The sequence below is a fragment of the Canis aureus genome, chromosome 29, assembly GCF_053574225.1.
Source record: "Canis aureus isolate CA01 chromosome 29, VMU_Caureus_v.1.0, whole genome shotgun sequence".
NCBI lineage: Eukaryota > Metazoa > Chordata > Mammalia > Carnivora > Canidae > Canis > Canis aureus.
Window position 1 is genome coordinate 41,266,126 of NC_135639.1, and position 14,055 is coordinate 41,280,180.

General features: G+C 39.9%; 1 protein-coding gene across 26 annotated transcripts in view; it reads left to right on the top strand.

The window, feature by feature from the left end:
- PTPN20 (protein tyrosine phosphatase non-receptor type 20) overlaps positions 1–14,055 on the top strand; it is a 111,578-nt gene that overhangs the window by 86,766 nt on the left and 10,757 nt on the right. For all 26 annotated transcript variants that reach the window (XR_013368316.1, XR_013368317.1, XR_013368314.1 and 23 more), the window contains 2 exons: positions 9,039–9,373; positions 13,461–13,676. Coding sequence is in view for 22 of the 26 variants with exons in the window: in XM_077878654.1 (XP_077734780.1) it covers positions 9,039–9,373; positions 13,461–13,676 (551 nt within the window). In the remaining 4 variants the exon portion in view is untranslated. The remainder of the gene's footprint in view (positions 1–9,038; positions 9,374–13,460; positions 13,677–14,055) is intronic.

The window sequence follows — 14,055 nt, forward strand, 5'->3', positions numbered from 1 at the left end:
GCTTTCCTGTCCCGGAGGGTCTCAACAACCGGCTTTAGCCTGGCTCCTTGCGGGGCTCCACTTGATTCTTTTTTATTTTTTTCTGCCTCCTACCTTGTTAGCAGTGGAAATCCTTCTCTCTGTAGTGTTCCAGCTGTTATTTCTATAAGTCTCTGGTTGAATTCCTAGGTGTTCAGGATGTTTTGAAAGTTAGTTGGTGAGGCTGGATGAGTTGAGGACCCTACTCATCTGCCGTCTTGCCCCACCCCCAGGAGTCAGATTGAGATAGGGCCTTTAAAGAGGTAATTAAAACAAAATGAGGCTCTTTGGGTGTTCCCTAATCCAATCTTGACTGAAGAGGAGTTAGGACACTCCAAAGACACCAGGAATGTATGAGGACAGAACAATGTGAGCCCACATGAGGACACTACAAAAGGCAGGACTGGTTAAGCCAAGGGGAGGCCATATAAGAAACCAATTCTGCTGACGCCTGGATCTTGGACATCTAGCCTCCAGAACTGTGAAAATAAATGTCTGTTATTTAAGCTACCCAGCCTGTGGTATCCATCAGACTGATACACTGTATCACACCATTTACATAAAATTCTAGAAAATTCATAGTAATTCATAGTTCATCATTTCTTGCTTTGAGAGCAGAAGTAGAGCAAGTAGGATAGATTACTAAAGGGCATGAGAACATTGTAGCAGTTATGGAGATGTTTGGTTATCTCTAATAGTATTGGTTTCATGGGTGTGCATATATGACAATTATACCTCAATACACTTTAAAAAGATAGTGCAAAAGATGTATTACACTTTTAATATTTTGTACAGTTTACCATTATATACATAGCTGGAAAAATACTGGCTATCTAAGGGAGAGATTTAACAAGTATCCATATGCCATACATTAGTGAGCTCACTGCATGTTTTTGGTTTTTTTTAACATTTATTTGAGAGAGAGAGTGGGGGAGAGGAGGGACAGAGGCAGAAGGAGAGAGGGAACCTCCAGAAGACTCTCCAGTGAGCATGGAGCCCAAAGTGGGACTCAGTCTCATGACCCTGAGATCATGACCTGAGCCAAAATTAAGTCAGACACCCAACTGAATGAGCCACCAGGCACCCCTCTATGTTTGTTACTATTACTACCAACATCACTACCACCAGTAGTAGTAGTAGTAATATGTTTGTATGTTCTCAGGGCTGATCTAAGTCCTTCACAGTAACTCATTTAATTCTCACCACAATGCTATGATGTTCATACTAACAGTATCTTTGTTTTACAAAAAGTCTAAAATAAATTACCTTCCCCACAGTCACACTGCAAATAAGAGAGGTCTGGCATTCAAACTTAGGTTTAACCACTATGAAATAGTGCTTCTCTATATTTTTCTAGATTACAAAAAGATTTTTATTGTGCTGTATGTTATTTTCTATTTCAAGAACCATTTTTAGCACTTAAATGATAGATTCTCAGTCATTCTTTATATAGACATAAAACTATGTTTTGCAAAGCTTGTAACTCTGTACGCTTTTTATTTCTTTCCCTTTTCCCTTAATTTGAGGTCTCTGTTCTGATTCATTAGTTGTTTGGTTAAAGATAGGCTATATAGTTGATATAGTTGCCTCAAATTCAATCTGCATCTCTCTCTCTTTCACCCTCTCTCTCACATGTGCATGCATTCTCTCCCTTTTTTCCCTGACAAGTGAATATCTTTGTTTATTTTATAATTGTGGGATTCCAGTCCTTTTCTCTAAGTTTTTCTGAGTGTTAATTCGTTGTCCTCCAGCTTCTAGTGTTTTAGGTGAGAAATATAATGATAATGTCATCTTATTCTATAAGAAACATATTCTTTCATTCTGAAACCTGATAACATTTTAATTTTTTGCTGAAGCTTAGGAACCTTACTATGTATATTTCATTTCATTGGTCTTACCTAGAATCCATAGAGCCTTTTAATCTGAAGACTCAGTCTTCCATTAGCTATAGGAAAGCTTGTTCAGTTATTTAGTAATTGTTCTTCCTTTCCCTGCTCCATTTTTCTTCTTCTGGAGCTCCTATGATTTATAGGGCTAGCCTCTTGGATCTGTCTTCTAAGGCTTTCATCTTTTCTCTAATTATTTCTTTACTTTTGCCTCTTTGTAGTTTTGCACATACCTCCCCCCCCCCCGTCTAGTTTTTTATTGTTTTTTTTTTTCACTTGGTCTTCTAGGGAACTAAATTAAGTTTCAAGAAAGATCTTCCTCCTTCAAATCATCTACTAAAATTTTTAGCTTTGTGATGCTTACTCTTACATGTCAACTTGGCTAAGCTACACTACCCAGATATTTGGTCAAAAACTGGTCTAGATGTTGCTGTAAAGGTATTTGTAGTTATATTTAACATTCAAATCCATGGACTTTGAGTAGTTCAGGTTACCCTCTACAATATGGATGAACTTCATCCAATCAATTGAAGGCCTTAAGAGAAAAAGATTAAGGTCTTCCAAGAAAGAAGCCATTTTGTCTCCAGATTGTCTTTGGACTCAGGACTGTAACATCAATTCTTGGCTGAATTCTCCAGCCTAATAGCCTACCCTGCAAATTTCAGACTGGCTAGTCCCCACAGTCATGGGAACCAACTCCTTAAAATAAATCTCTCTCACTGTATATGTGTGTGTGTGTAGCCTATTGATTCTGCTTCTCTGAGAACACTGACTGATACAAATTTTGGTACCAAGAGTGATTCTACAGGAACAGAATCTTAAGGATGAGTTTTATGAATTGGTTTCCTACTCTGATAAAACTTAAGGGCATTAATGACTCTATTTCCAATAGTAGAGCAATGGTAATCCATGGTGTGATAATGGCAATACAAATACACAGAATCTCACCACCAGGTATTCCTTCTCAAATACTTATAAGAAGCAAGGTTTGGATTACTCTATATTCCATACCTTAGAACATTTTTGTCAAACTAACAAGTATAATGAGATTGGCTGGTTAATTCTAATTGTGCTAGTCAAAGTAGGAAAGTAAAGAATGATCTCAGGGATTTGAATTTCCAGCCCAAGCACCACATAAATGACCTAAAAGTTTTCATGTTTTCCTTGAAAGAAACCTTTATCTCCTATAGCCATGGAGTTGAGACTGTTGAAAATCAAACCCACAGTCTCATCCTGTAAATGCCTGCCTTACTATGTAAGTCAAATTCCCCACCTTGCAAGGTGTTTGCTGTTAAAGGGAGGGCATTGATTGAGAAGGACTGGGTTTCTGAAAATTAGAATGGAAACATATGGGAAGATCCTGATGGAGAGGGGCACATCAAACCCCTGAACACTGAAGGTCTTCTTTGCCATTTCTTACTGACACTGACACTAATCTGACAGTAGTTCCAGGAGACCAAAAGTGTCACCCTGATCCACCAGTAAGGGTAATGCTTATAGAAGTCAGATAAGCAATGGAGTTTTAGCTTGGGTCCATTTCACAGGTCCAGTGGATTTTGACCCACTGTGGTTATTTATACAGTTCTGGAATAGACATATTCAGCAACTGGCAGAATCCCCACACAGGTGTCTGACCTGTGGAGGATGGCCAGTTACGGTGGTGAGGTCCAAGTAGAAGCCTGTAGATCTGCTTCTATCTGGGATAATAGTAAAGCAGACACAATACTGCATTCCTGAGAGAATGCAGAGATTAGTGTCCCCATCAAGAATTGGAAAGGTGCAAGGCTGGTGAGTACCACAACATTCCCATTCGTCTCAGTTATTTCACCTGTGGAGAAAACAAATGGATCTTGGAGGATGACAGTAGATTATTATAAACTTAAGCAGGTGGTGACTATAACCTCAGCTGTTGTACCAGATGTGATTTCATTGCTTTAGAAAATCAGTACATCCCCTAGTACCTAGTGTATATTATCTGGAAAGTGCTTTTTCTCCATGTAAAGACCACCAGAAGCAGCTTGTTTTCAGCAGGCCAGGCCAGTGGTGTACCTCCACTGCCCTATCTCAGGAATAGATCCATTCTCTAGCCCTATATATCATATATTTCCCAGGGATCTTTATTACCTTTCCCTTACTTAAGACATCACACTGGTCCATTTTATTGATGGCATTATGCTGATTGAATCTAGGGAATAAGAAGTAGCAATTAACTTATCCAGACTTACCAATAAGACATTTGTGAGTCACAGGGGAAAATTAGCCCAACAAAAATTCTACCTCATTGAAATTTCTAGAGGTTCAATGGTGTGGGGAATGCCAGAATAATCCCTTCTAAGGAGAAGGATAAGATGTTGCATCTGACTCCTCCTATAGCCCAAAGACGTACAATGCCTAATGACCTCTTTGGACTTTGGGGACAACATATTCCTCATTTCAGTGTGCTACCCTGGCTCATTTTACTAAGGCTAGTTTGAGTGAGGCCCAGAACAAAAAAAAAAAGCTTTACATCAAGTCCATGGTGCTGTGCAAGTTGCTCTGCCACTTGGACCATATGATCCAGTAGATACAATGTCAGTGGTAGCTAGGGATACCGTTTGGAACCTGTGGCAGGCCCCTACAAGTGAATGAATCATAGCTCATGCCATGGGCTTTTAGAACAAACCCCTGCCAATCTCTGTATTACTACTCTCATTTTAAGGAACAGTTTTTGCCCTGCTATGAGGTATTATTAGAGACTGGACATTTAACCATAGGCCATAAAACCAGAAAGTAAACTGTGGACAGCAGCATTAAATGCAAGTGGTATATACAATGTTGGGTTTGAACAGAATTTGAGATGATGAGTAAGTTAGATGAAGGAGCCAAAATGTGCATGGTCCCCTTTCCTGCTGCATTACCTTCTCTCTTCCAGCCTGAATCTGTGGCCTCAAGAGGAGTTCCCTATTATTAATTGACCAAGAAAGAGAAAACTATGATGTGGTTTACAGATGGTTTTGCACTGTATGCAGGCACCACTCAGAAGCAGACAGCAGGAACACTACAGCCTTTTGGAGGGGACATCCCCCAAAGACAGTGATGAAGGGAAATCTTCCTAGTTGGTAGAACTTTGAGCAGTATACTTGATTGTCCATTTTGCTTAGAAGGAGCAAATTGCTTAGAAGGAGCAGATTTGCCAGAGGTGCAAATCTGTGCTAATTCAGGGGCTGTGGCCAATGGCTTAGCTGGGTGGTCAGGGACTTGGAAGGAACATGATTGGAAAGTTGGTTACAAGGAGGTCTGAAGAAGAGGTGTGTGGATAGACCTCTCTGAATGAGCAAAAAACATGAACATATTTGTGCCATATGGCCATGCTCACTGAAAGGTGACTTAAGGAGAGGATTTTAATAATCAGGTGGATAGAATGATCCATTCTGTGCATACCAGTCAGTCTCTTTCCCAGCCAATCCTGTCATTACCCAATGGATTAATGACCAAAGTGGATGTGCTACTGGGAATAGAAGTTATGAATAAATAGGCTCAGCAACATGAACTTCTAGTCCCCCAGATTGACTTTGCTATGGTCACTGCTGGGTGCCCAGTTTGCCAGCTGCAGACCTCAACGCTGAGGCCCCAGCATGGCACTACTTCCCTGGGGGTTCAGCCAATACCTGACAGCAGGTTGATTACATTGAACTACTTCTATAATAGAAGCAACAGTGCTTTTTTCAGTACTTTTTTTTTTCAGAATGGACACAATGTGGATTTGCATCCCTGCATGCAGTACTTCTACCAAATCTACCATCCATGGACCCAAAGAATGCTTTATGTAACATCATTAGTCCACACAGCATTGCTTGTGTCCAAGGAGCTCACCTTGAGGCAAATGATTTGTGACAGTGGGCTCATGCTCGTGGAATTCACTGGTCTTAACATATTCCTCATCCTCCTGAAGCAGCTGGCCATGAAATGGCTTCTTTTTTTAAAAAAATTACTTTTAAAATCCTTTATTGATGATTGCTTGTCTTAGGATGCTTTTTATTTTTTTATTTTTTATTTTTTTAATTGGTGTTCAATTTACCAACATACAAAATAACCCCCAGTGCCCGTCACCCAATCACTCCCACCCCCCGCCCTCCTCCCCTTCTACCACCCCTAGTTCGTTTCCCAGAGTTAGCAGTCTTCTTCAAAGACTCGGTTACAGTGCCAGCTAGGTGGCAGTATCTCAAAGGGCTGGGGCAGTGTTCTCTCGGAGGTTGTATATGCTCCAAATTAGCATCCAGTATATATTGCTATTTCTGCCATAGCCAGGATTCAGGAATCGAGAACTGGAAATGGGAGTGGTGCAACTCATTAAGCTAGTGATATAGTAGCAAAGTTTCGCTTCCTGTGTCTGTGACCTTATGCTTTGCTAGTCTTGAGGTCTTAGTGGCTGTCTTCAATAATGTTGTCTGGTATTTGATGTGGTCTTTCCATCTTCAAACTTGAGTCTTCCTTGAGGGGCATCAGTTGATGGACTTAGTTGTAGACTGTGGAGTCTAGAAGAATTGCTGTATAATATGGAGCATACTACTTAGCCATTTTGAGTAAAGGTTTCGCATCTGAAAAGAAAGAATAATGTAATTCATTCAAAGGATTGTTTTGAAGTTCAGATGAGGTGATATATATACAGAGTGCATAAATACTGCTTGGACCTGGCATGCATATTTGCACTGAATTCTACAGTTGTGTCTTCTCTTGGGGAACCTTTCTCCTATGATCACTTGAGTTATTTCTTTTCTGCTGTGTATTCCGTAGCTTGCTTCTGAAAATTTTTTTTTTGTATTTTCTTTACATGTTCTGTACCCTTTAACATTCTAATCATTATCATCATGTTTTTCATCTTTTTTTTTTTCTGAGTTCTGGGAAAATTCCTAAGTCAGTTTTCTAAATCACTGATTTTTTTCCCATACACTTCTCATTTTAGACGTTTTAATTGAGTCATTGTGGATTTTATTTGAAAGCAAGCTTTTTTTTATTGCCTTAATGTTTGCTTTATTAGGATTCATTTCACTGCAAAGCAACTATGTTGCATATTTAAAAATGTTAACAATTATAAGCATCTCAGAAAGGATTCTTCTTCCCCTATATCCTAGATTAAATTGTATCGTCCAAAAGAACATACCTTGAAGTTGTAGACCTTAGGACTTAAGAAAGTGACCTTATTTAGGAATGGGGCACTACAGATGTAATTAGTAAAGATGAGATGATGATGGGGTGGGTAGCTCCTAATTCAACTGACTGGTGTGCTTGTAATAAGATAGTCAGATGGAGACAAGGAGGGCTTCGTGGGAGGGTGGAGGCACCCACCTCCCACGATGATGGCCTGCCTCTATAAACCACCAAATGGGAACCCCAAATTTTGTCCTCAAATTTCTCACAGTCACGGAGAAGCAAGGATTTCTTTGCAGGTTCCAGATAGAACATCGTATGGAAGGCCCTACAAACTTTGGAACTGTATATGAATAGGAGAAATTCATTTCTAAAGTTTTAAGCCACCTAATTTGTGGTGCTTTGTATGGCACACAATAGATCCAAAAATCAATAAATAGATTTGGGAAAAGTCACTAATAAGTGGAATGCAACTGAACAATGAAATTATTTCTCAATTATAAAATTGAAAGCAAGCTTTTATTATTCTATATTGTTTAATTTTCATACATTTCATCTCCGTTTACATATAAAAATTCTGTTCTGCTATAAAGTAGTATATATTCACTACAAAAATTTAGATAATAAAATAGTCACTATTAACATTTTGGTGAATACTTGCCAGGTTTTATTATTATTATTATTATTATTATTATTATTATTATATGTTTATATATGACATATATGTATGATTTGTATATATGATGGAAGATCGCACTATAATGTTTTTGTTATCTCCTGTATAATTTAAAAATATAATGTATAAATAACTGTAGATATGTTATTCTTTTATAATAAAATAATGTTCTCATATTTCATTTTTTAAATATTTTATTCATTTATTTGACAGAGAGAGAGAGAGAGAGAGCAAGCCAGCAAGAGAGCACAAGTAGAGGGAGAGGAAGAGGGAGAAGTAGGCTCCCCACTGAGCAGGGAACCTGACACAGGGCTCAGTCCCAGGACCCTGGGATCATACTTAAGCCAAAGGCAGATGCTTAACTGAGTGAGCCACCCAGGCACTGCCCATATTTCATTTTAAATAAAAATAGAAGTTTTTAAAAAATATTCTTCCCTCATAGAAAGAATATTTGCTATGATTTTTAAAAATTGTCTCCTTTTTTATGAACTACTGGCTATCTTTATATATTTAGTGATTGTTTTTCCAATTTATTCATATTTACAAGGGGAAGTTTATGTTTACTATGTTGGGATCTGAGAAGGGTTCTGTCAGAAATTGTATAAGGTCCTGTTCAGTTATCTTTGTTTTACCCTATTGGCCAGATAAGTGGTCCTCTTGAGTAGTAGGGAGGGGCTATTAGTGAGACTGCTGCATGGCAGGAAAGCTCTATCCTTTGCTGAGGGCATTTATTATCTCAACATTTTGCCAACTTTGCTTTGATTAGCATGCTGCTTCACTCAGTGAATGCTGAGGATGGACATAAAAGTTGGCTGCCATGTATTTTGGGCATTGGTAGAATTCCATTAATCCTAGAGTTTGTGTCTGATCAACTATCACGGTTGATTTTTTCTTATTCTGGGCTCTACTGCTCTGGGCTTGCAGGTTCTCTGCATTTGTAGGAGAATAGCATTCACTTGCTCCCTCAGATGACTCCTCCTTTGCTGTGTTCAGTTGCAGACTAGTAGGTAACTCCCTTGGCCTAATCCTACCTGTGCCATACCTAACAGAAATCTCCCAAAGTGTCTGGACACTGATGGCATTCTTCTCTGATCAGTAGAAAAAGATGGAAACAAATAATACTCCTCATTGTATATTTTGTAGGTCATGCCAATAGGTTTGGAAGAGGGAAGAATTTAAATTCATGGACTCATATGACTCCTCCTATGCCATCTTCTCAACTGGTCAAAGAGAGAAATGGATTTACCAGTATGGAATATGTTCATGAATCCAGGGTGTATTGTATCTCCTACTTTTCCTTTATCAACCAGATATTTCTGTTTTTATGATAGATGATTCAACACGCGTTCCTCTTGGAGAAAACAAGGACTACATCAATGCTAGCTATATTAGAATAGTCAATTCTGGAGAAGAATATTTTTATATTGCTTCTCAAGGACCACTGCCAAGTACCATAGATGACTTTTGGCAAATGGTTTTAGAGAATAACTCTAATGTTATTGTCATGATAACCAGAGAGATAGAAGGTGGAGTTATCAAATGCCACCATTACTGGCCCATTTCTATGAGGAAGCCTTTGGAATTGAAAAACTATCGTGTCTTCCTGGAGAACTACCAGATACTCCAATATTTCATCATCCGAATACTTCAAGTTGTGAGGAAGTCTGTAAGTTTCAAAAAATCAGTATGAGATATATATTTCATTAGATAAGCCACACGTCAGGATGAGAAGTTAGGATTAGGATGTGTTATAGACTGGGGGTACTTTTTGAGTAACTTGTTTTTGTTTCTCCCTGGTACCAGAAGCTAAGACACCACTGTGTCTGTTTCTGCTTTACCAAACTCTGACTGGAGAAATGAAAAACCTAAATAGAAGAGTTGGGGTGGGAAGCATCAGTACTAGAAGTTTCCTAATCCTGGGATGTCCTTTGGCTGCTTCTGCTGAGTGTGAGAGATATGTATTGAGTCTTTAAGGTATAGTTCTAACCACTGTGCCAGGCACTCACTACCTTACCAACTAGTGGAGATTTGGGTATGCTTACTGATACATCCAGTTACTGTGCTCCATGGTAATGTGGGATGCTTTTAGGGCCTGGAATAGAAGTACTTAGCTTCACTTAGGGTTTGGGGGAAGGTTTGTTGGAGGACGGAACATCTTGGTGGAGAACTACCCAAATGAGAAAGATGGAAAGAAAAAGTAAATAATCAAAATTCAAAATACCATGGGATATGGATAGAAAATTATAGGCAGTTAAGTGTTTCAGGAATGTAAAAATTTAATGCCAGGGAACAATGAGAGGGGATATGAGGCTATAGAAAGTAAGCAGAGACCAATCAAAACGTAAAATATCTTGGATTTCTGTTAAGGAGCACAAACTTTATCATGAAGATAATTGGGAGACATTGAAGAATTTCCATAAGCAGGTGCCATGATCAACCAGGGCAGTTACATTGAGATGGAAAGCAGAGACTTTAGTATCTTTTTATATAAAGTTGACAGACATTTGTGTGACTTGTGACTTTTTTTTATGACTTGTGACTTATAAGTGACCAGAAGGAGTGGTCAAAATTAAGCTATCCAATACAATAGCCACATGTGGCTATTTAAGCTTAAATTTAAATTATTTAAACTTAAATGAAACAACAAATTCAGTGTCTTACTTGCAGTAGCCACATTTCTAGTGTTTAGTTACATGTCACTAGTGGCTATCACATTGGGCAGCACCGATGTAGAACATTTGCATCATTGTAGAAAGTTCTCTTGGGAAGTGTTGATCTAGAATAACTCATAGCTTTTTTTTAAAAAGATTTTATTTTATTTATTCATGATAGACACAGAGAGTGAGAGAGAGGCAGAGACACAGGCAGAGGGAGAAGCAGGCAGAGGGAGAAGCAGGCCCCATGCATGGACCTGATCCTGGGTCCCCAGGATCACACCCCGGGCTGCAGGCGGCACTAAACCGCTGCACCACCAGGGCTGCCCTCATAGCTTTAATAGATTCAAAAAATAGAAAAGAAATGGCTTACAGGAGAAGGTGATGAGTGACATTACTCTAAGTGGATTTGATTAGTAGGCAGGTGATACATGTGTTCAACAGGAATAAAAGGAATGGGAGTTAAACAGGAAGCCTGACTGATGAGTCATCACCAAAGAAGTTGATTGGAGTCCAAACAGTAACTGGGAAAAGAATTGCTGGAAATGCTGAAGTTGGAACCCATTAATTTTCTATAGCAATAAAATAAATATGTACCTACATGATGATTTTCTTCCCAGCAGCCTAACTATGGGGCTCCTGACCACAGGCTCATGGACTGACCCAGGGTGGGGTGTTGTCCACTACATGTGCTAAAATTCAAAGGATGAAAAGAGTTAACAATTTGATAGGAGAATTATTCCCATAATCAGCCATGAAGTCTAACTTTAGGAGGACAGATGGAACCAGGAGCCAGTAAAGTAGGAATAAGTGGATGGCATAAAGGACAGAGGAGCTCCATTTGGTCACATTGTTGCTAGAGTGGAAGTGAAGCACAGATGGGGTGGTAGAACATGAGCTTCTGGTCAGAAAGTGATGTTGGAATTTAAGAACTAAGAGATTTTTGATACTAGACATTATAGGTAGTGGTAAGTTCAAGGAATGACCATCACTGTGAGGACTAGTATCCCCTGCAAGAGAGAAATACAAATGCTATGAGGTTAGAGCATCCATTGGGTTATTGAGACCCCAGATTTGCCCTGGATGATGTCAGAGTCTGTGGGAGAGAGAATGTCAGGCCCTTCAGTGAATGTGGCAGATGCACAGGAAGCTAAAGCCACTGGGTGATAGCAATGAAAAGTTGAAGCTAAAAGATATGAAACTCTGTAGGAAGAGGGAGTTTTTACACAGAAGAAATGATAGATTGGGAAAAGGAGTGGGCAGCAAGGAGTGTGCAACCTAATCTCTCTGCTCCGTGAGACCTGGAGAATGGGAGAATAGATGGCCTCTGTAAGGAGGCTCTAAAGAGTGAGGTGCTATTGGGAGGCAAGGAAGGAAGTGGAAGAAGTCTTTAGGGAAATAATGAGAGTTTCGAAGAGTTCACTGGGGGATGTGGCACCTGAGTGCAAAGGGAGAAGTTGATGAGATAAAGGAATAGGGTGGGAGGTAAAGATGGAATTGAAAAGGATGAGGATTGGCACATAGATGGTGACCAGGGAGGCCAAGAACGATGGCTGACACTGATGGCTTGCTGGCTGTGTGCTAGGCATTGCACTTGGCCGTGCATCTGGAGACTCGCCTCAGCCCTCACTCCCCTAAAACTTGTTGATTCCCTCCTATATTAACCAGGTATTGTGCAGGGTGCTGGAGACAAAACACAGACACAGTCTCAAGTCTTAGAGTACTTAGGGTCTAGTGGGAAAGGAAGTTTCAGCTGACACATGAGGCACATGTTATGGCAGAAGAAAGACAGCCTGCTTGGAGAGAATAGGCAAGTGTGAGGCACAGAGGAATGATCTGTTTGCAAGGACTCAAAGGATCTGTTTGCTGTGGAGCCTTGGCAAGGGGTTGGTGGCCTTTGGGCTGAGGCCCACAAGCTTCATGTTTGAAGAATCTGCATCAGCGTTTCTGTCCAAATGGTATTAGGTCAGAAAAGTGGTGAGGTCCACATTTGTGCAGATTCTTAGTGGTTACCAGTGGCAGGAGAGATTTAACCCCTGAAATATTTGGTAGGGTTACAGCTGCCCTCAACCTGGGGCCTTCACAAGGTTTGCAATTGCAAGGATTGTTTGTATTACTCAATTTCATGTACCAATGATTCAAACTTGAGTTTTCTATTTGGGACTTAGGATAACTTCATTTCTGTTTGGAACTCAGGAAAAAGGGTGCATTAGGGAGAAGCAGGGTAGGAGTCAGAAACCCGACCTGAGTTTTCCAACAAGGCTCCCCAGTGAAGTAAAATGAGCACTCCACATTGGGAAAGCATGGTCCCTTTGGAAGGTGTGATGGGTAAACTCAAAGTGCTTTATCTGTCAACACTGAGGAGAGTCTCATGACTGTACTCTCAGGGGGCTTAGCACGAGAGTAGGGTCACAGTTCACTCACTTGGTCATCACCTACCTACCCTGTCCTCATCACCAGAAGAGGTTGCGGTCCCACTGGTCAAGCAACTTGGCAGTACCGACTTATTCTAATTAAATTTTATATAATAATATTTAAGCTAGGAGAATGTTTTTCTTGACATGTTACGCCATCTTTCACTCTGAGTTTTTGGGCTCTTGGTTTTTCTGCAGTACCGTGGTCCAAAAAAAAATGGTAGATTTGCCTTTAGGAGGCCCACATTATGGTCCCAGCTCTAAACATGTGAGCCTTCTGACCTGGCATACATCTCCCAATCACCCTAATCCTTACTCATCGTGTAATCCTTAATCATCTGTAAAATGGGAATAAAACAATACCTACTTCCCAGAGTTGATGTGAGGATTAAATGAAAGAATGCATGTAATGTCTCTACACGGTAACTGGCACACCGTGAGCACTTAATTCATGCTACCTGTTACTATTGTAATTTTCATTGTTGTATGACCATAGAACCATTATTATTATTATTATTATTATTATTAATTATTATTATTTTTATATATGTATATGAGTAGTATATTAGAAATTGAATTGAGATCTTTAATATAAGAAATTGATAAATATCTTCCCCCTCCCTCCTCTTCCCTCCCTCTCTCTCTTTCTCTCTCCCCTTCTCTCCCTCCCCTTCTCTCTCAACAGACAGGAACTAGTCACTTTGTAAAACATGTGCAGTTCACCAACTGGCCAGACCATGGCACTCCTGCCTCTGTAGATGGCTTCATAAAGTACGTGCGTTTCGTGCGCAAGAGCCACCTTACAGGACCCATCCTTGTTCACTGCAGTGCTGGCGTGGGCCGGACGGGAGTGTTCCTATGTGTGGATGTTGTGTTCTGTGCCATTGAGAAGAACTTTCCCGTAAGTGTGTGAATTAAACAGATAACCGATGCTGTTAAACACTCTACTTGTAACAGCCTTCTAATACCTGGAGACCATGACTTGACCTTCAGGAGAACTCAGTAAAGAGAAAGCCTGTGAACTTTGGGGACCTGTTTCTAAATTCAGTGCTGCAGGTTCCTGGAGGTGGCTGTTATGATTACAGAATGCAAATGAATGGCATGGAACAGTGTTGGGAACACTGTAGAGGCACAGTGAATGGGAGTTCATTTCCCTTTCCTTCCTTCTACCCACAGAGATATATTTTTAAGTCTTGTTAAAGAATGTTGATGAAGTGTGCCTGGTTTTAATGAATACAAATGCATGCACATGAGCTTGTCAAAAAAAATGTAGGCCTTAG